At 55.7% G+C, this 26,873-nt stretch overlaps 1 protein-coding gene across 1 annotated transcript in view; it reads right to left on the reverse strand.

Annotated features, from left to right (window-relative positions):
- The window catches only part of LAMC3 (laminin subunit gamma 3), a 45,339-nt gene that overhangs the window by 11,037 nt on the left and 7,429 nt on the right, over positions 1-26,873 (reverse strand). Inside the window, exons 2-16 of the mRNA XM_065418858.1 lie at positions 24,318-24,622; positions 22,385-22,515; positions 17,375-17,541; positions 16,246-16,434; positions 15,149-15,266; positions 14,882-14,980; positions 14,070-14,206; positions 11,512-11,628; positions 10,545-10,746; positions 9,794-9,906; positions 8,266-8,484; positions 2,228-2,416; positions 1,868-2,113; positions 1,114-1,267; positions 506-648 (exon numbers count right to left, since the gene is read on the reverse strand). Of these exons, the coding sequence (XP_065274930.1) occupies positions 506-648; positions 1,114-1,267; positions 1,868-2,113; positions 2,228-2,416; positions 8,266-8,484; positions 9,794-9,906; positions 10,545-10,746; positions 11,512-11,628; positions 14,070-14,206; positions 14,882-14,980; positions 15,149-15,266; positions 16,246-16,434; positions 17,375-17,541; positions 22,385-22,515; positions 24,318-24,622 (2,529 nt within the window). The remainder of the gene's footprint in view (positions 1-505; positions 649-1,113; positions 1,268-1,867; positions 2,114-2,227; positions 2,417-8,265; positions 8,485-9,793; positions 9,907-10,544; positions 10,747-11,511; positions 11,629-14,069; positions 14,207-14,881; positions 14,981-15,148; positions 15,267-16,245; positions 16,435-17,374; positions 17,542-22,384; positions 22,516-24,317; positions 24,623-26,873) is intronic.

A 26,873-nucleotide genomic window follows, 5' to 3' on the forward strand; every position in this document is an offset into this window, starting at 1 on the left:
AGCCCAGCGGCTAAGGCAGAGACCCTGCTCTCCAGAATGATGCCAATGGGAAGAGTAGCACCACTGAATCCAGAGCAGTCACTCCAGATCTGCACCAGTGCAATCGAAATCAGAGCCTGGCCCACGGAGGAGAACGCACGGCTGACTGCCCTTCTCTAGTGCCTCTTCTCCCAGCCTCGCCAAGGGCTTCAGACACGAGCCCCGGACTGCCAGGAGAAGCAGGCCAGAATCTTACCTCCATTGTGCAGCGAGGGTCACGGGGGCACCAGGAGGTGCGGGACTTGCCGAGAGTCACACTGCAAGCCCAGGATGGGTCTGGGAAGAGAACCCAGGAGCTTAATCTTCCAGGTCCCTGCCCCGACTGGGAGACCCCATTGCCCCCTTCGTGTTAGACAGGTTCAGGCAGGAGGGGACTGAACTATTCAGTTAGTGGGCCAGGAGTGCTGTGAGGAGAGGGAATGATCAGCACTTCCTCACTTGAGAAGCTACTCCTCGTTGCTGTTACCTCGGCAGCCCTTGACTGAGAACCCAAAGAAGCCAGGCTGGCATAGATCACACGACTGTCCTTCTACACCGGGCTGGCAGGGGCACTGCCCCGTGAGCGGGTGGCACTGGCTGTCCTGGGATCCCACCGGGTGGCACTCACAGCTGGGACAAAGGCAAAGGAAGGTGGTGAGGGCAGACAAACCTTCGGCCCAGCCACCCCCAAGGGCCCAGCCGGATGGGAACAGGGACAAGGTCAGCTCCGGCGCGTGCCCAGCATGGTGTTAACACCTGGGTCCTTGGGGTGTCCCCAGCCGCCCTAGCAGAGAGCGAGTCCCGGCTGACGCGTGCAGGGCCGGAGGGTGGGGGCAGCTTTGGTTCAAGACCAGAGCTACCCACGCAGCGACTAGGTGACGTGAGGCTGAAGGCTGGGTACGTTGACACGTAGGGGGGCTTTGCCGGACCTGCCCCACAGGAAGCAGGCTGCCTCATGCTGCGGCTCTAGAATTACGGGGGTTCTGGCACTGGGGCCCTCTCCTGGGCGGGGGGGGGGTGTCCCCTATGGTCCAAGGCAGTGATACTCAGATACCATCTTCTCCAGTGGGCTTACAAGGCCCCCATCCCACCTACCTCTTGCATCCAGTCCCTGGCTGCAGGTCATAATATCCCGGCTGGCAGCGGCTGCAGTCTCGCCCGGTCACATGAGGGAGGCAGGTGCACTGGCCAGTGAGGGGATCACAGGCCTCCAGCCCCTGGGCTGAACCGACAGGGTTACACTCACAGGCTAGGGGCAGAAAACACTGGCTATTAATCTGGAGCAGGCAGACTTGAGCCAGGGACTGGGAATCAGGACACCTGGGTTCTATCCCCAGCTCTGCCACTGACTTGCTACATGACTTTTGGACAAGTCCCTTCACCCCTCTGTACCTCAGTTTCCCCAACTAGAAAACCAAGGAACTCTAGAGGGGGCAGAAGGCTTCACACACTACTGCTTGCCCATCTCTTCGGGAAGCCGGGCCAGCCAGCACTGCAGAGGGGCAAAGCGCTATAACTATAGAGCCCAAGGCCGGTCTGGTCACACAGGGATGCAATTCCATTAACTCAGCCCCCCCCCCCGCTCTAACCCCTCAACAGCACTGCCCATCCCCCCAGCCCACACTCCCTCCACTCTTTACTGGTTTCCCCTGGCACTACCATTGGCCAAATCCAGCCCTGCAGTTGATGGAGTGCAGATTCCTTTCCCCTCTACAGCAGCGGCGCCCGCTTACACCAGGGGTGACTAGGGCCCCACGCACCATGAAGTAGGCTCTGACAAGCAGAAGGCCGTGTCCGGGGAAGGGGAAGCCCTGGAGGGGCAGGGGTGAGCAAGGGGATCTGTACTCACGGGCACACTTCCTGGCGGGGCTCCGAGCCAGCGCGCTCCCGTAGAAGCCCTCCCTGCACTTTTCACAGTGCTCTCCTGACGTGTTGTACAGGCACCTCAGGCACTGGCCGGAGACAGGGTCACAGTTGCCCACGGCATTGGGGTCCACGTTACCGTTGCACTGGCAGGGGCTGCAAGGGTGGGCCAGGCCGTTCCTCCCCAAGGGGTCCCCGAAAAACCCATCGTCACAGAGCTCACAGCGTCTTCCTGGAGAGGGCAAGCGATGGGGGAGACACAGTGTGTGGGGAGTCTGTCTGCCAGCGAACCCAGCCATCCCCTCCCCATCCAGAACCGCTCCCCACCCCCATCGCAGCACCTTACCTCTCTGCCCCTGGGGGCAGTGGGTGCACACCAGCTCCCCGCTCTCCGGGATCGCCGTGCAAGGCGACTGGCCGGGGCACGGGCATGGCTGGCAGTCGTCAAAGCGCCCCACGAAGGGGTTGCCATGAAAGCCAATGGTGCAGCGCTCGCAGGACGGGCCCTCGGTGTGATGGAGGCACTGGCAGCGCCCTGCAGGGGACAGAGCAGAAAGACCACCCACCCCAGGCTAGAGAGCCCGAAGCCAGGATGCAAGAAACCCCGGGCCCCTGCCTGGGCCAGGGATCACCCCCTCATGCTCCTGGGACAAGGTCTGCTCGTAGCTACCCCAGTGTGACCCCACTGAGGACAGCAGGGGGTAGCACTGGGGTGGAGTCAGACATGTAGGGAGGGATAGCTCGGTGGTTTGAGCATTGGCCTGCTAAACCCAGGGTTGTGAGTTCAATCCTTGAGGGGGCCATTTAGGGAACTGGGGTAAAAATCTGTCTGGGGATTGGTCCTGCTTTGAGCAGGGAGTTGGACTAAATGACCTCCTGATGTCCCTTCCAACCCTGATATTCTATGATCACCCATTGCATGGGCTGAGCTGGATCCCCTGGTCCTAGAAAAACCCAGAAGCATTTCCCTCCCTTCTGCAGCGTATAGACTGTGCATCCTGCCCTGGCCTCTCCACAAGCTGCTTTAGTTGGGACGGGCGAGGTCCCTCAAGGTGTGTCTACACTAGATTTCAAAACCCGCAGCTGGCCGGTGCTGCTGATTCGGGCTAAGGGGCTGTTTCATTGCACTGTAGATATTGGGGCTTGGGCTGGGGCCCAGATTCTAGGACCCTGTGAGGTGGGAGGGCCCCCCAGAGCTCAGGCTCCAGCCCAAGCCCAAATGTCTACCCCACAATTGCACGGCCCCTTAGCCTGAACCCTGCAAGGCCGAATCAGCTGGCACAGGCCACCGCAGGTGTCTAATTGCAGCGTAGACATACCTCCGTCCATCCCTTCCTCACCAATATCCCACCCTAGTGCCCACTCTCTGGCCATCCAGGCTGCACACCAGTTTGATAGTGGGCATGGCATTGCCTCTGCTCAAGCCCAGGGCTTGCCACAGCACCTGCTTCCCATGCCAGTCACGGGTGGGTGCCTCTGCCTTCCGCTTGCTGAGCCACCCTCAGCGAAAGATTCATCTCACATCCTAAAAGGTGAAAACCCCCAGGCGAAGCTCAATGTACCAGCCTCTCGGCCAGCCCGCCCCATCTGCCCATCCCTCCACTGCATGCTCACTGCCTAGCCAAACTTCTGTAGCATTCCAGAGTGTTCCTCGCCTTGCCCCCTGTATCCTTGCAATGACTTGGCTCCCTGGGTGCACAACCCACGGCCCATTCCTGCTCACCCGACTGTCCCTCCAGTCATCCCTAGGGGCAACAGCTAAGCTACAGTTGCAAACCTTTACATTCGGGGATCCCTTTCGACACATGCTCCAGGTTCCACACTGGATTTATTCCTGGTGTCACCATCCAGACACAGAGGGACAAATCCATCCCTGGCACAAATCCCTAGACGTCAATGGAGCCGCAGCAGAGACGAATCAGGCGGAACCCCAGCGAAGTCAATAGAGTTACACCCGCGGGAGAGCAGAGTCAGGCCTCAGCCCCGGGTTGGCGGAATTGCTAGTTAGAACGTGTCTGAGCCAAATTCCAACCTCCCCAGCATCTGGACCCAGGGTTTTCACCGGGCCCTTTGGAGACATGTGGCCTGCTGCAAAATTTCAGTCGCCTCTGGGTTTGGATTCGATTGAATCAGCTCCCCACAACAATAGGGGTGTGCTTGTGTGTGTCCCTTTCTACAATTTATGGGCCAAATCCCGCAGTCCTTGCTCAGGCAAGAAATGCCAATTGGCTTGCATGGAATAAGGACTGAGTAACACCAGCAGAATTTGAAAGCGACATGCCAGCCCAGCTCTCCCTGGGCGAGCCGGAGCACTCAACCGTCGGGCTAGACGCCCAGTGAATTCTCAATATTAAAAATCTGTCCGAGTCTGAAATCATTGACAACGTGTTTCTGCAAGATGGCACAAGATGTGTCCAAACACGTACACCGTCTGCGTCATGCAACACACAAGCAACCGGTCTGGAGCCCAGCGGATGAGTGTAAGGGGACATGGGGAAACTCTGAATCCCTCTCCCTTTGGCTGGAGCCCCTCTGCCTCCAGCAATCAGTCCAACTGACTGGAGCGAGAGAGCACAGCGAGTCCCGTGATGATTTCTTCATGCAGTTGGCAAGATCAGATCGGACTAGGCAAGCTAGCCTGGGGGAAAGGTTTGTGGGAAATTTCCCAGGGGCACGGAGTCAGCTTAACACATGGGGGACACATGACAAGGGGGGGAAGTGGGCGCACTGAGGGGGCCTGAGGACTCAGAGCTCCCTGGGAAGAGCACACATGGGGCAGTTTGGATCGCAGCGGGCGAAGCTGTCAAATGAGTCGGACAGGATGGGGAGAGAAGGAACTGAAAGAGAAAGGGGGAGGGAGAGAGAAGGGTGGGAAATGAATGAAGGGATGCCTGTATGACGAATGGGCAGCTTGATTGGCAGAATGAAGGCCGAAAGATCAAAGGCGTGGAATTGCACCCGGGAATCATATTAAACTGGAGACATCCAGACACCGCACTCCACAACAAAAGAGGGAGAGAAGCTGCAGAACATTGTAATGTTTCCGTCTGGCAGGGCAGAGGAGCATGTTAAAAACTGCTCTTTAAAGTACTCTCTGTCCCAGCCATAAACAATTCCTCACTCATGCAACACAGATGTTACAATGCCAGGGCCAGACCACCAGCAAGACGCGGGGGTGGAGGGGGGTCCTATTAGCGCTGACATTGGGTCCTGGGTTTCTTCAGTTAAGTGACAAGTAAATCATCTCGTTTCCAAGTCCCTTTGAGGGAACTACGTTGAACTGGGCTCCACAGGGCCTGCCACGGCGTTAGCCAGGGAATGTCTAGAACGGGACTCATGGACAGACTGAGCTCTGTCTGCCATGGACAGTATGTTATTGGGTAGCAGATATGCCAGGTGCCCATGTCTGAGCTGTACCTGACCAGGGGAGTACATCATGTACCCTGCCTGTCTAATTATACATGCTCAGGACGGCTCAGCTGTGTGTCACAGGCCCTATACTGCTAATACCACTTTAGCTCATGGTCTGTGCTTTTGGGACCTGGGTGCTGTCCTTGCTGTCACCACAAAGCACCATGACATTCACGATGTTACACACTGACAGCTGCGAGGTCACAGGTGGCCATGGATTGATGTTATATTATTTCATACAATCAGATGGGCCCGATTCTGCCTTACTCCCTGAGTAAAGCAGCCGCACTGCAGTGAATGAGACAACTTGATGAGCAAAATACTACTCAGTGTGAATCAGGACAGCACGGGAGTGTCACTGCAGCTCCTTCCACGTCTGCGTGCTGTGCAGAGCGCATACTGTGATCCCTCTACTGCGGCACAGGCTGGGGCTGAACGTGGCAGCTGAGTCAACGGAGCACAGGGCAGGCAGTGAAGAACGAAGCTGTGTCCAATGGGAACAGCGGGAGGAATCTCCAGACAGCAGATGCAGCCACCCCCGCTGAACTTTGGTCTGGATACCGGGGTGCTCGTGTGAAGCAGCAGTGAGCCAGCAGATTTTCCCCACTGATAGAGAAACCCAGATGCTTTCTCTGGAGAAGCAGCTCACAGCAGGGAATCTCTGCCATTTGCAATTCATTTGAAGTTGGCAGCCTTTACAGATCTGGTTTTGGTTATCCCTATGTAGTACTACTCCATGTGTATCTGCTTGCTTTCTCCCCTAGCCCAGAACCTCAGGACATGTAGTATCAGACCTGTTCAGGTGCCTGTGATCTCATGCTCCTCTAGTGGAGAAACACTACTGCCTGGGACAGACCACACATAACCCACCCTACTTCGGTGCACAGTGGGGTTTGAACCCTTAAACCCACAGAGCTGAAGGTAAGAGTCTCTCCCACTTGAGCTAAAGGACTAGGTCTCCTCCCTGGCTGCTACAGCAATCTTTTATATGGACCAGCCACTAGAGGGAGACAACCCCATCCCCGCACACTCTCCTAATGTGGGTTACATACGAACATGTCTCCCTCTAGTAGCTGTAGCCTACAGAGACTACAAGACCTAACCTAAGTTCCCTGTAAGCTGCGTGGCTGGGTGGCTGCCCACAGGGCCGGCTCCAGGCACCAGCATTCCAAGCAGGTGCTTGGGGCGGCAATCTGCAAGGGGCGGCAGTCTGTGTGTTTTTGCCACCCCAAGCAGCGCGCCGAATTGCCGCCGCAGACAGCGGGGGCAGTCCATGTGCCATTAGGGCGGCACACACGTTTCAGCGGCGGCGGCAATTCGGCGGCAGCTTCTATGTTCAGCTGCCTGCGGCGGCAATTCGGTGGCTTCTGTTTTCCGGCTGAAGATAGAAGCTGCCGCCGAATTGCCGTCACCGCGGAAACGTGCGTGCCGCCCTAACGGCAGACGGCAGCAATTCGGCGCGCTGCTTGAGGTGGCAAAAACAGTAGAGCCGGCCCTGGCTGCCCAGCAGGCTATCAAGTGCCGCACAGTTCAGGTGTCCCTCCGCCCAGTGCCTTGTGCTGCTCCTGCCCTCTGCCTTGGAGCTGCTCCCGGGAGCCTCCTGCTTGCTGTGCAAAGTGGGGGGAGGGGAAAAGGGTGCTGATGTCAGGGTGTCCTCCTTGCCCCGTCCCTGTTCTCCATCTCCACAGAGCGGAGGGGGGGGGGGCGCAAGACAGGGCTCAGGAGGGAGGGAGCTTGCTGGCAGCTCCTACAGTGTCTGAACTTGCTGATCTACTTAAAGTGAGGGTCTGTCTCTCTCTCTCTCTCTCTCACACACACACACACACACACACACACACACACATACTTGTATTGTTGTTGTTGTTACTTCTGGATACTTCTTTCAAAGTCTGTTATTTTAGTTTTTTGACTGGTCTGTGCATTTCATAATTTTTATTTCTCTCTTACACTTAAATTGAATTCTTTGAATAGTGAGTTCTCAAATGCCTAACCTGTCCTGGCTGGAGTAATTATCCCTAGAGTAACTTTTTAAAAATATAGATTATGTCTGGGTTTTTGGTTTCTACTGGTGGTGCATATCCGCACATTACCTCGAAATGGTGCATATAACAAAATTCATTCCGCACATGGATAGAAAAATTAGAGGGAACGCTGGACCTAACAATGGGTGTGAAAATGTCACTGGTTACTGGTAGAGCATTTTGTGTATGAAACCCTGTAATAATGTAGTTACATTGCAACTGTTGATCATGGTACATGCAGCCTATGTTCCACCTCCAGATAGCTTCTTCTCCTCACTTACCCTGTCTCCCTCACTAAAGCCTATTGCTTCTTCCTCTTCAATATCCATCTTCTCACTGATAAATCCTTTGTCCATGTGCTGATCAACTTGCAACTCAACTGCCATAGCCTTCTCCTGCCTCGCCTCCTTACCTCTTACTTCTGCCACTCCAGTCTGCCCCCAACACCCTGCTAAGGTCATCTTCATCTCCTCAAGTTCTGCCCACCTCACCCTCCCTCCTTCAATCCTTCCATTGGCCTCCTGCCTCTTCATGCAGTACATTCAAACTCCCCATCCAGGCCCCAGTAACATTTCCACCGACACCTCTGCTCTTCCTTCCCTCTCCCCTTACATTCTTAAAATGCCACGCACATCTGTGGTGGTAGATGCATTATTAGTATTACCGAGAGGCAGTTATTTTTGTCTCTGAAATGACAGTGTTATGAAACCACCCCCTGTAATTTACATGGCAATAACCTGAGATGCTGGGTACTGTAACTTCAAGTGTAATTCCCAACCTTCTTTGGGAATTATGCAGATTTATTATCTATTTACAGCGTAACTGCACAGTAATTATATGGATAAATGGAGGCTGTGAAATGAACGGATGCCATGAAGGTCTCTAGAAAAGGAAGGTGAGAGATCGTGTGATGGTAAAAGGAAATCACTAACAGAGAGCAGGGGATCCAAACCTGTGTCGGGGTCACAGCTGCCGTGCTGGTTACAAGTACAGGGGATGCAGCTGGTGAAGGGCCCGCCCAATGGAATCTCTCTCTTGTAGCCCGGAGCGCAGGATTCGCAGAACTGCCCGGTGTACCCCTGCGGGCAGATGCACTCCTCCACCCACTGAGCAGGCAGGGAATGACCTGGGCGAGCAGAGGTGAGCTGGACCTCACTCAGGGAGACTCTACCTGTGGAAGGGACAACCAGAAGTTACGATGGGCGAATATAACCCGTGCCGAGACAATGGACCCAACAATCCAGTCTCTCTAGCATCCCTTCCAGGATGGGCTGTCCAAAGCACTGTGCCCAGCTCTAGTGCCTTCCATGTAAGGATCTCAAAGCATTTTACAAAATACTCTCAGGGCGAGATTTTCACACATGACTAGTGACTCTGGGTGCCTGATCTGAGCCATCTTAGGCAAGCCCGTGTTTCAGAAAGTGCTGAGCCCCTGTCCTCTGAAAACCAGGTCTCTTGAAGACATCTCAAGCGTGGCAGCCCAACAACCGAGGGATTGCAAATCACAAGGCACTTTGGAAAATCTTGCCCTTACTAACTAAGCCTTCTAACACCACCGCAGTAAGTAAAATCGAGAGAGATCGGGGCACCCACCACTGAAATGCAGCCACCGGAGAGGTGGAACACGGCTGTTGCTTAACAGCTCACGGCAATGCTGCCCAAGAGTTTAGGACAGAAAGCGAAAATGCCATGTTGAGTCTGAACCTGCGGAGGGAATTTTGGGAGGCAGAACGTAACTATTCCAGTTTGAATGGGGCCATGACGCTGACTGCTACGGGATCGTCAGAAGAGCCCATTCCATCATCCAGGCTGACCACGAGCTGTAGAGACTATAAGCAGCAGGACTCTGCTTTATGTCTCATACACAGAAACAGTAACTCCAGCCGCACTATGCCCCTAGCATCAGACCACCCTGATTCAGAGAGAGGGACGCTGCTTATTGAATCCCTGAGACCACGAGGTGTCTCGGGAAGGTCTCCCATCCAAGTAACCCCCTAGCCCAACCCTGCTTAGTGTCAGATCACAGCCCATGGGATCAGGGAACAGATTCCCATGGTGCCACCTGCCTCCCGCAACTCAGAGGGAGACTCCATCCTCAGACTCCAGGGCACAGGTGGAGTGGGGCAGATCTCTGAACCTCAAGACCTTGGCCAAAAAACCCCCAGCCAGCACCATTCAGAACGGTCGAAGAGGAACTCAGTGCAGCCTCCACCTGGTGACCATGATTATTAATCATTTATATTGCAATAGTGCCCACAGGCCCCAATCTGGATCAGGGCCCCATTGTGCCAGGCGCTGTACACACACAGCCCCCGCCCTGGAGAGCTTACAAGCTAAATCTTCTTCCCTCCCCTTGACCTCCCTGTTGCACTACAGGGCTACCTGGTCCAGTGCCCAGCCCCAGAGCTCTCTTGTGTTCTTAGCAGGAGGAAGCCCCCAGCCCGAGGCAGTGGCTCTGGTGCCGTCAGGAGATCACTTACAAGGTGTGTCGCTGCTGCCAGCCTGGATCCTGAGGGCAGTCAGATTAGAGAGCAGACGCTGGACGTTGAAGGATGACAGCGAGGGCTGCATCTCCTCCTCCGCCTCGTGGAGCCTGTTAGAAATCAGCCCAGAAGGGAAGGGTGCAGCCTCGCTCCTTATAAGAGCTGCCCACACATACAGGCTAAAGCAAACCGGGGCCATCTCAACCTGAGGGGGGGCAGCAGGCACGGGAAGGGCAGCAACAAGGCAGGTGAATGTTGGGAAGTCACTCGAGGGGGCACAGACAACCCTGGCAAGTTTGCAGGAGGAAACCCTGCTCTGTTTGTGCGTTCCCAGGCCATGGAGCCGGGCACTCTGGGTAACGGGCAGAGTCGACTCAGTGGGTCCGATTCTGATATGGCTCATGACGGTTTAACACTGAGGTAACTGCACTGACCTCAGCAGAGTCAGTCCTGATTTGCACTGAGATCAGAACCAGGCCATGGGGATTAGCACGGCTGAAAGGTGCTGTCCTGACAGAACAGGTCCAGCCCATGGAGCATTGGTACAAACTCTCCCCACGGTGCCCTGCCAGTGGGTCTCAAACCTGCCCGGAGAGGCCACGTAGAGATGAGAGGGGAATTCAGTCTCCATGGCCCACTCAATCGTTGGCCTCCCTGCGGGATTCAGCCAACAGAGGGGCCAGCTGAGGTGGTGATTTTAGTGAGGGAGACGCGTGTCTGCCAGGAAGTGAGGTCAGCCAGCTTGTACCTGAAGGTGACCTTGTGCTCTCCATGGTGGGGCTGGCTTTCACTGCCTGCTGGGGTGACGTAGCTCACAGACACCGCAATGCTGTCTCCCTCTAAGACCAGCCGGACGGGAAATGGAGAGGATCTGCTCCCATTCCCTTCCACTCGGAGGAGCAGGGAGAGGAGCTGCCCGTAGCTGAGACGCTGGTCACGCAGAAACTTCTCTGGGAGGTGAAAGGAAGAGAGGAGAGTCCATGAGACCCACCCCCCAGCCTCTGGGTCCAGTCCTGCTCCCATGGATTTCAATGGCAGAACCAACCGGCCCAGACGCAGGCCTGGCGCGTACAAAGGATCTTGGCTCACTTCACACATAGTTCTGGGTTTCCACTGCTGTTCTAATCTGCACTGAGATTAACACTCTGTCAACGCCAACATGCTTCCTAACAAGGGGGAATGTGAGCGTGAGACTGGCTTTAATGGACGCTGAGGGCTCAATTCCCCCTTAGCCTTGTAACAATACTAACGGCATCATGTATTTATATAGCACCTGTCACGGCAAGGGGACCCAAAGCTCTTCACAAATTATAGTAATATTAACACCTAGCTCTTAGGTAGCACCTTTTCTCAGTAGATATCAATGTCCTTTATAACGGAGGCCAGTATCATTACAGATGGGGAAACTGAGGCACAGAGCGGGGGGAATTGAGTTGCCCAAGGTCACCCAGCAAACCAGTGACAGGTCTGGGAACTGAACCAATGTCTTCTGCATCCAGCATCCTAGCCACTAGGACCCACGGCCTCCCTTGCATACAAGGGAATCACTTCATCCACCACTGAAATACAGCCACCTCTGGGGTGGAACATGGCAGCTGGTACGTTGTTTTAACTATGGATTTTAAACAACACACAGTGGAGGTTTTATTGCAGCCACACAGCAACCACAGTTACAACGTAGTAGTTCAGCTGGGTATTTCCATATACAGCAGTACCTGGTGCTATGAAATCGACTGGTTCCTCTCCGTCTTGCTCTAGGTAGATCTCCCCATTGGCCCAACGCAGCCGTCCTTCCTTGCCACCTGGAGCTTCAGCTCTCCAGCCCTCAGGCCCTTGGCAACAAATGCACACAGTCAGAGCATGCAGTGAGGCATGATGGGAAATATAACATGGAGCATACAGGGAGTATCCCCTGCAGAATAGTTAGCTATTTGATCTGGGCATAAGCATCACAACAATAGCGCATTTGGAAATGTAGCCCTTATTTAGGTTTTTAGGGGGGGCTGCATCTCAGGAATGTCTTGCCCAAATGACCCCCAAACTGGCCCATTAATACCACCCTGCAGCCCCAGGAGGCACAGCAAGTTTCAAGACAATCTGAGACAGCACACAGATTTTAGAGCACTAAGAATCATCCACTTCTGAAGGGAAAAGAGCTGGTGCACGACTGGCTAATTGGGAGCTGAGCCCTTGAAAATCTGGCCCTAAACGAGCAACGCAAAATTGGCTAGATTTCCTACCACAGAAAAACACATGGTATAAAGCCTGGCTCTATTTCAAATTTATGGAACACATTACAGGGATGTGACAATTGGTAACATATTTTTAATACAATCAGGATGAGCTTTCATCGGATGTAGTTCCATACCATCGGATTTATGGGCAGCCGTGCACAGGTCAGGTTATATTCATGGGCCCGATAGCTGAGCTACCCACATGGGGGGAATTTTTCTGCACTGGGGCAGGAAGCCCACCCCCAGGGTGATGCTCAATGGTTGTATTATGTACGTTTCTTGTGATGCTCAGCAGAGGGCAGAATTTCCTCACATATGCAGCAAAGAGATGGGATTCAGCCTTGTAAGACATATCTCTGGCTGCAGGCCCAGTGGAGATAAAGTCCTGTTTTCATGGCCTGAGCAGTACCTTCCCTCCATCAAAGCTAGGGTCATGCAGAGGCCTTTCCCCAGTGGGAATAACCCACGCTATGCACAATGGCTAGGCCAAGGCTGGGAGGAGGAGGTAGGGTGATCAGATTGCAAGTGTGAAAAATCGGGATGGGGGTGGGGGGTATAAGCATCTATATAAGAAAAACCCCAAATATCAGGACTGTCAGCCTAGGAGGAGGAAGACGACGTAGAAGTTTCAAGTGTGAGCAGGGCCGGTGCAACCATTTAGGCGACCGCGGGCACTAGGATTTGGGGGGCGCCATTTTCTTCGGCAGCGACCGCGGCGGCCGGATCTTCGGCCGCCCCGGTCGCCGCCGGCATTTAGGCGGAGGGAGCTGGGGCAGTGAAGCGCAGGGAGGGCCGCCTGCAGCAAAGGGGGGAGGGCAGCACGCAGAGGAACTCCCCGCCCCAGCTCACCCCTGCCCCGCCTCCTCCCCGAGCACGCCGTGGCTGCTTCACTTCTCCTGCCTCCCAGGCTTGCGGCGCCTAAGCTGATTGGCGCCACAAGCCTGGGAGGCGGGAGAAGTGAAGCAGCCACGGGGTGCTCGGGGAGGAGGCAGGGCAGGGGTGAGCTGGGGCGGGGAGGGGGGTGCTTCGGAGGGGGGAGCTGCTGCAGGGGGGGGCGCCTCAGGGCGGAGGGGGGGGAGCGGCGCTTCAGGGTGGAGGGGGGGAGCTGCCGCGGGGCGGGGGCACCTCAGGGCGGGGGCTTGGGGACGAGGGGGGGCAGAGGTGAGCTGGGGCGGGGGGGGTGCCTCAGGGTGGGGGGTGGGGAGCTGCCGCAGAGGGGGGCGCCTCAGGGTGGAGGGGGGGAGCTGCTGCAGGGGGGGGGCGCCTCAGGGCGGAGGGGGGGAGCTGCCGCGGGGGGGTGTGTGTGTGCCTCAGGGCAGGGGCTCGGGGACGGGGTGGGGCGCAAGGTGGAAGTTTCGCCTAGGGCGCGAAACATCCTTCCACCGGCCCTGAGTGTGAGCAGAACCCTTGAGCCAGCTGTTCACCCCTTACTAGGCAGAGACTCCAGAGGGAGCCAGGGGAAACCTCCTCCCATATGTTCATCCACCCCCCCCCCCAAGCCAACTGACTCTGCTCCACGTTTTTTTGGGGGGGGGAAAGGCCATTCAAACCTTTCAAAGCAACCCCAGCCCCTGGCCACTGCAGGATGGTTACAGCTTTCAGTAGCAACATCTGCCATTTATCGGTTACTTTACAGCTCATAGCAACTTACAGACTATATACTGGTATCTAGGGGTCAGGGCATCCACCACTTCCATGAGCTACTCTGGGGATGAAGGTGGTAGTTATGTAATGGCCATGCAGCAGTTCTGGGCGGGAAGTGAAGGGGAATACTGGGTCCAGTTGAACTTGCAGGGGGAGTTTATGGTGGCAAATTTAAACTCGGCTGGTATCAGTGATTTATTTGCAGAGTGAGGGGAGGCCAGAGGACCGCCCCCCCCCCCCAATCTAAGCCAGAGTCAGGCCCAAACCAGGACGTTCAGACCCAGACTCAGTGCAGTGCTCAGTGACTTGCCAGCCTCCATCCCAGAGTCTCCCTCCTCCATCCCTGCCTCCTCTTTCCCATAAGCAGGCACCGGCACTGGCGCTGGGTCTGGTACCTTGGCTGAAGTCAGAGCGGACATGGTGCACCTCGTACTGGGCGGCTGCAGTGCACACAGTCGAGTGGCCATAGCAGAAGCAGCTGGTGCAGCCTGCAGGGTTGTGGGGCTGCAGATTGAAGGAGCCAGGTTGGCATCTGGACGCAGGGAGACAAAACACAGCAGTAGTGCTGAATAGGGGATGGGGCAGGCATGGACGCTTGCAGTGGGGGAACTCATAGCTACTCCACTCCTGTCTGCTCCCAACATGATGCAGTTGAGGAGCAACGGGTGTGGGCACAGGCAGTAGGGAGGGAAGGAGGGAGAAGAAAGGGACTTCAAATCCCAACCTCTCCCAGCAGGAGTCGCTGGAGAGAAAACACACCTCAAATACTGCATTCCCAGCCTCTCCCCGCAGGGAGCAGAACAGAGGCAGGAGGACTGCCAAGAATGGGACAGGGGTGCTGGCTCAGGGGAATTAACCACTGCACTCCCAGCTCCTCCCAGCAGGAGGCACTGTAGGGAGTGGGGTCGGAGTGCTGGCTGTAGGGAACTGGTGGCTGCTGCGGTCCTATCTTCTCCCAGCAGGAGGCAAAGTAGGGAGTAGCGAGCTTGCAGCTCCTCCAGTCTCCACCCCACATCCCATTGCTCTAGTGGGGGCGGAGGGAGGGGTGCTCCCTCTCTCATGCCCACCCCGGAAGGAGAGACTGACCCAGCAGTGGCTGAGCTCACGCTGGGCGCCCTGACACCTGAAAGGGAGGGGGTGTGCTTTTTCCAGCCCTGCCCCGCCCTAAGCCAGTCCCCAGCATGGACTGAGATGGTGCTTCACTCACCTGTTGCACAGGTAGCCTTCCACCTTCTCCTTGCAGGAGCAGCGCCCCGAGTTGGGGTCACAGGTCCCCACGCTGCCGGCAGGGTCGCAGGCACAGGGTCTGCAGAGGCAAAAACCAACAACATGAAACCAACTCCCCACTCACCCGTCCATCAGCCCTTGGCCCTATCCGGTCAGGCTCGAGGCTGCGCTCCAGGGTGGGAAGCGGAGAGAGGCCAAGCGCCCCCGAAGTGCAGGGGAGCCTGGCTCCAGGAGCCAGTTCTCTCACCTGCAGCCTCCTTCGTTCAGAGAGTGGAACCCGGCCCGGCAGCGCTCGCACTTCCAGCCAGTCACGCTGGCCTTGCAGTCGCAGGCCCCCGAGTTGTCGCACTGGAGCCTCAGGGAGCCTGCGAGGAACCAAACCAAGAGGAAGCAGTGAGGGAGCGGGAGGTGACAGAGACAGAGAGCCTGGGAAAGAATGGGTGTGTATGTGTGTGTGCAAGAATGGGTGTGTATGTGTGTGTGCAAGAATGGGTGTGTATGTGTGTGTGCGCAAGACCCTCCTGCAGCCGGGGAGATGGGAGCTGAGCCACAGCATGTTGCGGGAGAGAAACAAGGGGCTGGCGAGAGAGGGAGACCACTCCCCTCACCCCCCCACAAAGGGGAGCAAGGACTCTGCCTCGAGCACAGCGCTATGGGACCTGGGGGAGGTGGCTCGGGAAGGGGGGCACCTCCGGGAGTCATGGGCTGAGGGAAGAGCATGCTGCAATCGGTGGCAAAGAGGGCAAGTCACAGAAAAATAGGGTGTGTGGGGGAACTGACAGAGAGAGCAGGGCGTGGGGTGGGGGAGGGTGGGAGAGACGTTCCCCGGGATGGGACGTGGTTGAACATTTAAGGTTATGGGTTTTTTTTAAGAGGTCTTATCCCAATCACTCAGGCTTCAGCTTTGTCCCTTCCCACAGTTAACTGTGCCCACATTTCTGTCACAGCCCTCTCGCTCCTAGTCTCACTAGAAAAGTTTGGCTGGGTGGGATTGCCACACCAGCATAGCGTCCATGTGCAGACGCACTTATACGGGCAAAAAAAAGTGCTTTTGTAGGTGCAGCTTATACCGGTTCCCCGAGCGAAATGAGTTCTGTTGTATCTTCACTAGGGCCTTTGCCAGCATAACTGTGTCAGTGGGGGGGGGGGGGGGGGGAGAGTCCCAGCCCTAACCAACATTGCTGTAAATCTCTAGTCTAGACCTGCCCGGAGACACAGGCCAAGCGCAGCGCCAGGAACATGGCTTTGCCAGGTGGAGGCTGGACAAGCTGACGGGACGTGGCATCACCTGCGCCAGGGCCACCCCGTTTCCTCCCCCCAGCGGTGTTGCCGTGCACCACGTACCCGCCGCGTTGCAGTTGCATGGCTGGCAGGCCGTCTGCCCATCCCACCGGTAGTAGTTCTGCCGGCAGCGCTCACAGTGCGGCCCGTCGGTGTTATCCTGGCACTTCAGGCAGTGGCCGCCGTGTCCCGTGCTCCGGTACAGCTCCCGGTCGTAGAAGCACTTGACCGATCGGCCGCTGCAGTTGCATGCTGTGCCGGAGGGGCAAGGGGGGGAAGAGCGAGAACATCACAGGGGTCAAAACAGACATGGAGATGGAGGGGCTTGGGTCTGAACTGCCACTGGGGGTGGGGCGGGACTGAGCTGAGACAAACCCATGGCACTCAGGACCTCCGCTGGGTTCCAGCCCAGGTCTCCTGGAGTGAACGGATGATGTGTTACCTCACTGGACTGCTATTATTATTATTATTCTGTATTGTTTATAATCTGGGAGCACCAGGAGCCCCGTCATGGGTCAGGAGCCCTTTGTGCTAAGGGCTAAGCACAGAACAAAGGTAGGCCCTGTCCCAAGAGTCCCCTTCCTGCTTCTGGGGTGCGGTAGGGGAATTCCCGTGAAAGGCCACGCTCAGCTGTGCTAGTCCTTAGATTCCCCATGGTTTCTCCTTCAGTGTCCAGATGCTAAATGCACTGACAATCGTCCGTGTGTTTGTCTCTGACTGTAGTAGCGCTCTTGCCTCTGAGTCAACCTTGTTATCTGTTGAGCACCCCCTGGGGGCTCAGAGCAGTGCTACATAGAGGAGATCAGACCCCTGCCCCATGACGCTTATAGTCTTAATGGGATGGAAAACACAAAACATATGTATGCCCTCAGAGAATGGCATCTCTTTCCACAGTGGCTGGAACTGTCCTGCAAGAGGAAGGAGCTGTTCTCTTGCTGCGCCAGGGTGCAGGAGATGCCACTGCCCTGGGTCAGAACCAGGACCCTGAGCTAACTTCCCCCAGCCTCAGACGTTAGCAGCTTTTGGCCACTGCCCACCAGGGCTGGATTTGAACTGGCAACCTACAGGGACAGGGCTCCCTGGACGCTGAGAAGAAATGATTTTCTGAATGGCAGAGTCAGCCTGGTGAGTGAGGAGTGGGGCCAGTCAGCTTCCTGGGAGCGCCTCTAGGGCCCGAAGATCTGGTACTCACAGAGACACTCGTTGGCGGACTCCGCAGTTCCTCGCGCCCACGGTCGGTCCTGGTAGAAAGCCTGGCATTGCTCGCAGTCCACGCCGGTGGTGTTGTGCTGGCAGAGGCAAACCAGCTGGCCCACTTCATTGGGGGCACACGCGCTGGCATGGCCGTTGCACTTACACCTGCAAGGGAGCCAAGGGACTGTCACTGTCAGGGTTCGGCTGAGCATGGGAGCGTTAATTAGAATGAACATTGTGCTCAGCAGAGCCATTCCCTCCATAGGCTGGCCCAGCTCCCACGGACTGCAGGGAAACCACTGACTCAGTGGCCTGTGATGGGATGTTAGATGGGATCTGAGTTACTACAGAGAATTCTTTCCTGGGTGCTGGCTGGTGAGTCTTGCCCACATGCTCATGGTTTAGCTGATCGCCATATTTGGGGTCGGGAAGGAATTTTCCTCCACGGCAGATTGGCAGAGGCCCTGGGGAGTTTTCGCCTTCCTCTGCAGCGTGGGGCACGGGTCACTTGCTGGAAGATTCTCTGCACCTTGAGGTCTTTAAACCACGATTTGAGGACTTCAATAGCTCAGACATAGGTCAGTGGTTTGTTAGAGGAGTAGGTGGGTGAGATTCTGTGGCCTGCGTTGTGCAGGAGGTCAGACTAGATGATCATAATGGTCCCTTCTGACCTTAAAGTCTATGAGTCTATGAGACTCCAATGATAGGCTCACCCCTGGATTTGGTCCAGTTTGTGGTGGAGCCAGGGTGTTATTTCCAGGAGGTGAGCTACTCTAGAGCAGTGGTTCCAGGAGCCTGATTTGTCTTGCATACCCCAAGTTTCACCTCACTTAAAAACTTGGACTTTGGCTTTCTGCCGCGGGCCCCAGCAAGTCTAACACTGGCCCTGGCGACCGCATTAAAATGAATTTGCCCCCAGTTCAAGAACCGCTGATATTGTATATAGAACAGTATAAACAAATCATTGTCTGTAGGAAATTTTAGTTTGTACTGAGTTCGCTACTGTTTTTTATGTAGCCTGTTGTAAAACCAGGCAAGTATGTAGATGAGTTGATGTACCCCTTGGAAGACCTCTGCGTAACCCCAGGGGTATGTGTACCCCTGGTCGAGAATCACACCCTGTGGCCCTGTGCCCTGTGCAGTGCTCAAGTGTCCTGGTTTGCCAACATACAGTGCAGGCCACAAATCTGCCGCTCTGTCACCAGACCCTCTAGCAGCTTCCCAGGCATGACTCCCTCTGCCCCACAGCTCCAGAGGGTCACTGGGAGGAGATAGCACACTGGGAGAAAACCCCACCCCAATGGGGGAGTGATCTGGAGGGCAGGGCCTAGGGCAGATGGGTCAGGACCAAGAGGGAGGTCATGGGGACATCTATGGAGCCTGGCCGCTCCAGAGCAGCCAGTGCGGAAAGGGTTAACAAAACAGGAAGATGAGAAAACAATGTTTGGGCACAGGTAAAGCCCGGATGGGAGGGTGTTTGCTGGGGGGAGCCTCTAGCTCCAGTCAGAAGGAGGCTTCTTACCTAGTTGCTCTGCTTTAGGGCCGCGGTAAGTGGACTGGGGTAGGTGGCACATAAGAACATCCAGCTGAACCGAGCTTAGCCCAGCCCCCCGTGGCTCAGCCAGGACAGCTGCCTACAGTGCACAAGGGCACTGGTTCTAGCCCAGCTAGCGGAAGGCAGGCTGAGCCGGCAGGTCAAGTGCACTGTAGTGTCTAGCCAGCAGCTGGGAGTGCACAGGGATGTGCCTGAAGGGGCGGCTGCTGGGCCGGTTTCAGGGCCCTCAGGAGAGCATCGGGGTGTGGACAGAACAGACGTCACCCAAATGGGAGGAGGAGGGAAAGCAGCACAGGCTGGGGCCATTTCAAGGCCACCCATCCCACTCCCACAGGCGCTCCCCAGCAGCACCCGCTGTGAGGTCATTTAGACTGAGGGTGGCCTGATCAGACGCTAATGAGCTCCAGCTGTTGGGGACTGGAGTGTCAGCTAAAGTCGCTGTGTGCTCCTGGCCTCCCTCTCCCAGCATGGGGAGCAGCTCTGTCTGAGTGACAGATGTCCAGGGGGATCCGACCGGAGCAGGGAGATACTGACAGTACAGCCTCGTTCTGGACACCCGAGGGGGAAGAGCATGGAGGGCGTGAGGGCCAGGGCCGGCTCTGGCTTTTTTGCCGCCCCAGGCAAGAAAGCCTCCCGCCGCCCTCCCCCCCCCCCCCCCAGGGGAGGGCGGCGAGCCCCGCCGGGGAGAGCGGAGCCCCGGCGGCCAGAGCGCCGGGGGGAGGGCGGCGAGCCCCGCTGGGGCTCCGCTCTCCCCGGGGGCCAGAGGCTGCGCCGGGGGGAGGGCGGCGAGCCCGGCCGGGGCTCCGCTCTCCCCGGCGGCCAGATCTGCGCGGGGGGGGGGGGGGGGCGGGGAGCCCCACCGGGGCTCCGCTCTCCCCGGCGGCCAGAGCACCAGGGGGAGGGCGGCGAGCCCGGCCGGGGCTCCGCTCTCCCCGGCGGCCAGAGGCTGCGCCGGGAGGAGGGCGGCGAGCCCCGCCGGGGCTCCGCTCTCCGCAGCGGCCAGAGGCTGCGCCGGGGGGAGGGCGGAGAGCCCCGCCGGGGCTCCGCTCTCCGCGGCGGCCAGAGGCTGCGCCGGGAGGAGGGCGGCGAGCCCAGTCGTGGCCCCGCTCTCGGGCCGGAGCGCCGCGCCGCCCCCCTCCAGGTGCCGCCCCAAGCACCAGCTTGGTGGGCTGGTGCCTGGAGCCGGCCCTGGTGAGGGCCCTTCTCCGTGGGAGTGCTCATACCCAGGACGCTCACTCGCAGCTACTGCAGGCCTCACCCAGTTTGTCCTCCAGAAGCAGAGAACTCCACCGGGCTTTAGCAGGACAAACCTGGGCTGGCAATGGCGGAACGAAAAAGAGGAAGGATTCAGCTAAACCCTGCAGCAGTTCCAACTCTGTCCTCTCCTTCCTGTCAAGCCCAGCGACCCCAGACCTGAGGGCCCGGGGCCAGCTGTCAGTACAAGCCAAGCAAGCGGTCCCTTGCCATACAGCTCACCCTGCTGAGACCGCACTGTGTTTGAGCAGGCCAGGGTTTAACCCCTTGGACACTGAAGAGGAGGATATTGGTGTCCTGGGCCTTCTCCCTCAGTCCCACAGGAGCTCAGCATCCCCACTCTGCAGTCAGCCACGGGCCTTTTTGCCCCACTCATCTGATCATGGCCACTGGCTGCTCTTCCCCGCACAGAGCCCTCACCCATGGCCTAACCCCCTGGGGAGACCGGTCTCGGCTTTGGTCTGAGGGAGCAGCTGGGAACCAGCAGGGGGCAGCTGAAGGAAAAGGTGAGAAAAGTGGGGGTTCTCCCAGCTGGGGAAGTGGAGGGGGGTTCTCCCAAGCATCCTGCCTGCTAACAGCTGGAGACCCCGCCTCTCATGGACCAGCCTCCCTCCCTGGCTCCAGCCTGCTTAGCCTCACCCACGCCCCAAAGCTCACGGATAGTCTGGCCCACAGGAGCCGAGGGCATGGCACGCCGAGCGGGCAGTCTCCCACCATCACAAGCCCTGTGCGCTGGCAGGAAGAAAGCTGGCCCCACTCCAGGGCAGGCGGGAGCCGGAGGCAGCCGCTGTTTGGGTGAGTTGTGTGTTCTGGCTGGTTTGCTAATCCCCCGAACAGGGCTTTGTTTGGAGCTCACTCTGCGAAGGCGTAGCATGGGAGCTGAGGGTTCATTTCTCCCACAATAGTTTTCAGATCCTGACTGGCAGCCCAGAGCTCCATGATCCAACTGCTTGGGCCGTGTCAATGCTCTACGCATTGAATACAAACCGTGCACCATATGCAAGCAGGACAAAGCCTGCTCCACACATGAGCAGCCTTTCACAGCCTGTTCCCCTGCCAGGTCCTGTTTACTGGAGAGCCATCTCCCTTGAGTGCCTGCCTGCTGCCTCCTGAAGTTCCTCTTCCATCTGATAATGAGAACATCCATGCAGCCCCAGCACCTGGGAGCTGATACTGGGTACTTTGGGCAGAGAAAGAGCGACACGCTTTCTGAGTCCATTGAGATTCATGGGCTTTCTGGAGGGACCGGGAGGGAAGATGGCAAGTATAATCCTAGAAGCATGGGCCTGGAAAGGACCTCGATAGGTCATCTAGTTCAGTCCCTTGCAGAGGCAGGACTAAGTATTATTTTAGACCATCCCCGACAGGCGTTTGTCTAACTTGTTCTTAAAAACCGCCAGCGCCAGAGATTCCACAACCTCCCCAGGTAATCTGTTCCAGTGCTTAACGACCCTGACAGTTAGGAAGTTTTTCCTATTTCTAACCTAAATCTCCCTTGCTGCAATTTAAGCCCATTACTTCTTGTCCAGTCCTCTGCAGATAAGGACAACAATTTATTATCCTCTTTATGTACTTGAAGACTTATGTGTCCCCTCAGTCTTCTCTTCGCCAAACTAAACAAACCTAATGTTTTTCAATCTTTCCTCATAGGTCAGGTTTTCTAGACCTTTTAATCATTTTTGTTGCTCTCCTCTGGATTGTCTCCAATTTGTCCACATCTTTCCTGAGGCACCTTGCCCAGAACTGGACACAGAACTCCAGCTGAGGCCTTACCAGGGCAGAGTAGAGCAGAAAAATTACTTCTTGCGTCATGCTCGCTACACTCCTGCTAATACAGCCCAGAACCATGTTCGCTTTTTTTGAAACTGTGTTACACTGTTGACTCCTATTTAGATTGTGAGCCACTATAACCCCCATGTGCAAAATAGGGACTGCGCTGCTTAAACGGGGGAACTGGAGTGTAAGTGCCTCTCATCTGAGGATCTCAAAGGGCTTTAAGCCTCACATCCTCCTTCTGTACCATCATCTCCATTTTACAAATGGTGAAACTGAGGACCAAGGAGATTAAATGGCTTGTCCCAATCACACCGTCTCAGAGCTGGAGGCAGAACCCAGGAGTCCTGACTCCCCATCCTACGCCTTAAACACAAGAACACCCCTCCTTCCACCTCTTCTCCCCATGCCCCAGCCACGCCTTACCTGCCGCCGACCGAGAAGTCGGAGATAGCGTAATAGTAGGACTGCAGCACCTTGGGATCCTTGAAGATGTCGTCTCCAAATGTGTTGAGCCGGTTCAAGGAGATGAGCAGGTCAGTGCCGGTCACCCACTCCTGAGGAATTCAGGCCACAAGAGAGCTGTTGGTGAGTGGCCCAAGCAAATACATCACCCTGTGGGGGGGTCAGCAGCCCCTTTACAAGAGGGAGCAGAGGAGGCAGCAGAACCATCCCACACCCTCTTGAGGAACCACCATGTGTATAGTACTAAGTCCTCCTTTTAATTAATCGAACCCTCATGCTGCTTAGACACACACATGCACATGCCAGAAATCGTGCAGTCCAGGTGTGGCATGAACTAGTCTTCTCTCCATCAGCACCATGTTCTCCCGTGCAGAGGGAGGCCCTGAAACATTCTCCCCACTTGGCTGGCAGCAGAGAGGGGCTCAAGACCTGACATTGGATCCCAGTTTCAAAATAGCCAATGTTTTGGGAACTTTGGGTGATTTGACCCATTGAGATGGAAGGCGCTCAGATACGCCAGTGATAGGTGACCTAATGAATGATGGATAGATTAGATAAAATTTAGGATCCAAATGTCTTCAAAATGCAAGTGTGTTTGGACCTGGGATTTTGGTCCAGGTCCATTTTGGGTCACCGCTGGTAATGGCTGGCTTTCGATTGGTTTATGGAGAAAAACTTTCCTCCTTGCTCCTGGGAGAATGTGTGCGATGAGGACTTTGCTCTGTGTCTTCCCAGGGCACGCAGGCAGCGGGCACCAGCGGGGTCACTCTGAAGCGAAAACTTTTTTGCTTCTCTACTTCTCCCCCACCCCCACCCCTTCATCAGAGACCTCCATCCTCTGCACAGAGCTGGAGCGGAAGATCTGACATTTGTGAAAGTCATTTCTCCGAGGGATCCAGGCAGGAGGAGATTTGCTGAGGGAGCTGCCACAAAATCAGATGCTATAAAGCCAGAGACTGGAACGTTAACGTTCCATGAGAGAATTGATGGAAGCTGAAGGGGACGTTCTGCTGCCAGTGTATAGGGTGTATCCTCTCCACTAAGCTCCCTGAGTATGTGCTTCCCACCACCTTCAAGTCCCTTTGAGAGCGCAGTGTGGTCCAACCTTAGGCCTGGTGCCTGGACACAACTCTCGTTCCCAATATTGGTAGCAAAATGAGGGAGAACCTTAGACTACGAAGTTGAACAAAGACTAGATGTTTTGAGTCCCAGGGTATGTCTACATTGGAATGGGTAATTTCCAGTCAAGTAGACATGATTGAGCTAGTGCACTAAAAACAGAAGTGTAGCCATGGCGACTAAAGGGCCAGCCATCAGAGGATGTACCTAGGCTCTCGGACAGCATCGTACTCGGGGCAGTTGGCCCATCCTGCCACTCGTCCACCGCAGCCATGCTGCTATTTTTAGTGCACTAGTTCAGGCACAGCTAGAGTGGGTATGTCTGCTCAAGCTGGGAATTACACCTTCCAGCTCTAGTGCAGAGCTCCCAATGGTGTTGGGGAATGGGGTTAGCCAACGAGAGTCTGGAAGAACTGGGTTAAGGCCAGTCTAGCATGATCCATTCCACTAGGGTGTTGGAGGTTAGTCACCGTGGGATTGGTGGATCTGAGTTTGGGCCAACTGAGCATGGTCCATCAGACCCCTATAAATCCAGCTCAGGCACATATTGCAGATCTGTACATTCACACACACACATACACTCACATCGGAGCAGAATGGAGTTAAGCGCGGAATCTCTCTTTTTATCTGACCAGATATTTCTAATGTGCCCACCCCCGTGGGACCTGAGCACTAACAATATTACAGCTTTCCAAGCACAGTTCCCAATGCCAACTCCCCTGAGCCACCTGGTCTACTGGCCACACATGGCCGCCTCCAACCCTGAGCCCAGTACCTGTAGCACAGGGCTCTTGTCAAAGCTGTAGGCGCTGGGTCGGCCCTCCAGGGTGGAGAAGGCCACGTTCCCTCCGCTCAGTGGGGAGATGTCGCTGAACTCCTCCGTGCAGAAGGCCACCTGCTCATCCTCACCAGGCCGCAGGTACTGCCGTTCTTGCTTCCTGTAGGTCTTCCCACAGGAGGCGCTGTAGTACTGGTATGGGATCCAGGGCCCATCCACACGGCTGCGTTTGTAAATAGCAAAGCTCTCTGGCCGGCTTGTGTGAAACTTCAGCCGCACATAGGTGATTTCATAGGACTTCCCTGAAGAAGGAGGAGAAGAGAAGGCAACATAGCTAGGTGCAAAGAGTTCATCCATAGCCTGTACATCTCTCTTTGGGTACCACCAATTTCAGGAGCTACAAATGCTTGTCAAAAATCTGCTGACATAGGTCATTCATGTCATGGGGTAACAGACTTATTGCCCATGCTAACCCCATATGTTGTGCCATGAGGAACCTGTGACATGTACTTCTAAATGCGGAGGTGTAACATTGTCCCCGTGTTACAGCTGGGGAAACTGAGGTTCAAGAGAGCTGATGAAGTGATTTTTCCAAGGGAAAGGAATTACTGGAGCGGTTGGGGACCCTGTGCTGTAGATGTTCTGTGAATACACAGAGGACTTCAAGACTGTCATTCTTCTTACCAGCACAAAATTCACACCCACATTTTAAATGCTAGAAAAGGGAATGTTTTACAGAGAAGCTACCCCAGAGGAATGAGCCATCAGAGCAGGTCCGTCTCCAATTGTTGGGGCAGGGATGAGCAAATGCTTCCTCTCCTGGACATGCCTCACATCAACACCAGTCGCACCTTGGATTCCCCTGGACAACACCAGCTCAGAATGACCCAGCCAGCCCAGTGTCCCTGACATCTTCTGTTTTTGCTGTTTAAAGCAACACATTTATATTCTTTCCGTCCCTTTCTCTTGACACACAGAGAGATACGTCAGCCCAAAGACAGCTTTTCAGCTGCTCTTCCAGTGCTGGTCCATGCCAATGATGGGAAGGAGGATGCTGGACATTAAAAAGCAGCCAATCCATCCAGGTCAGGGGATCAGAGCTGGGCCCCAGACCAGACACTCAGCTTCTCAGGTGCCAGCTGAAATCCAGCTTAGCTCGAGGTCGTTGCCATCCAATAGCTGCTCAGTGATCTCTGCAAAAAGGGTTTGCTGGGTCTCAAGCCAGATTCCAGCAGATAAGCATCCCACGCAGACACAAAAAGGCCAAATTCTGAGCTCACTCACACCCGTATGAGTCAGGAATAAACTTCACTGAAGTCAATGAGCCAGCTCCTCAGATGGTGAAGTCAACGGAGCTACGCTGATTTACAGCGGCTGAAGAGCTGGTCCAATGGAGCAAGACTGCTGTAAAACCAGCGTAAGGGAGAGGAGAATCAGGCCCACCATCACTGACTGGCCTCTTCCCGGGCAGTGTTAGGAAAAGAGCCGAAGGACTCGGTGGACCATGGAGACTCAACTCCCTTGTTGGCCTTTCGAGGGAAGGTTGACACCACCCGCTGACGGAGCGGAGTGCGGGGAAGGCTGCAACGAGGATCAACAGAGGGGGCTTCAGTCCCTGAGGGCAGTCAATCCACCACTACAATCGCTTATTGAAAACATCAGTGAGAAAAAATAATACAAATATCAAACTGCTTAATTGCCAGAGACAAAGGACTGGGTCCAACTCCGAGAGCTGGTTCGTCTATAATTATACTACTATTGATAGTACAAAACAATCCGCGACAAGGTTTTAGCTTTGTTGGAAAAGATAATGAGTCCGGAATGTTAGACGGGTTATTTGGGGACTAAGAAAAACCAGCCTTTAATTAGACCCATATGAATTATGTCAGCTACGGGCTGTGACTTTGTAAGAATGCTGTCGGGGAGCGGAGATAACTCAGGCTACCGCCGGGCTGCAGGGGGAAGAATCTGCCATGGATCAGAGCCGTACTGCAGTTCCCAGATTCTCGCTTGTCGTCACAGAAACCTGACTACTGTTTGCAGTTCTGTCTTCAGGAGAGATTTGCTGATAACCTCGCAAGGAGGCAGCAAGCATTAGGGGAAGTTGACAGCAACAGCTCCGCTTTGGAGACAACCCCATGCACAGGGTGACTCTTGCAAGGCGCTGAGTGCTGAACACCCATTGAGTTCAGTGGGAGCTGAGCACCGTAGAGGATCGGGCCCAGCGTGGCTGTTGTACACATACTCTCTCTTCTCTGTCTGTTCCGACTCTGCTGTTCCTCTCTGGTTGCCTTCCACCCTCTGGGAGCTTTCTAAATTGATCCTAGTGGGGGCTTTATCCACGGCTGGGTTCTGTGCTCACTGACCTGCTTCCGACTCATCGCTCTTGCAGATGTACCTACATTTCGCCAGCGAGAAATAATGCATTTCTAATGTCTTTTGTGAGAGTTCCTTTGGTTTGGTGGGTCTCAGTCTAGTTCCCAGGGAGGCAGAACACAAACCACCATGACAACTGGCTCTAACTGATGTTCTCTGCGGAGGCTCAGGCTTGGC

The sequence above is a fragment of the Emys orbicularis genome, chromosome 18 (genome assembly GCF_028017835.1).
Source record: "Emys orbicularis isolate rEmyOrb1 chromosome 18, rEmyOrb1.hap1, whole genome shotgun sequence".
Classification (NCBI taxonomy): Eukaryota; Metazoa; Chordata; order Testudines; family Emydidae; genus Emys; species Emys orbicularis.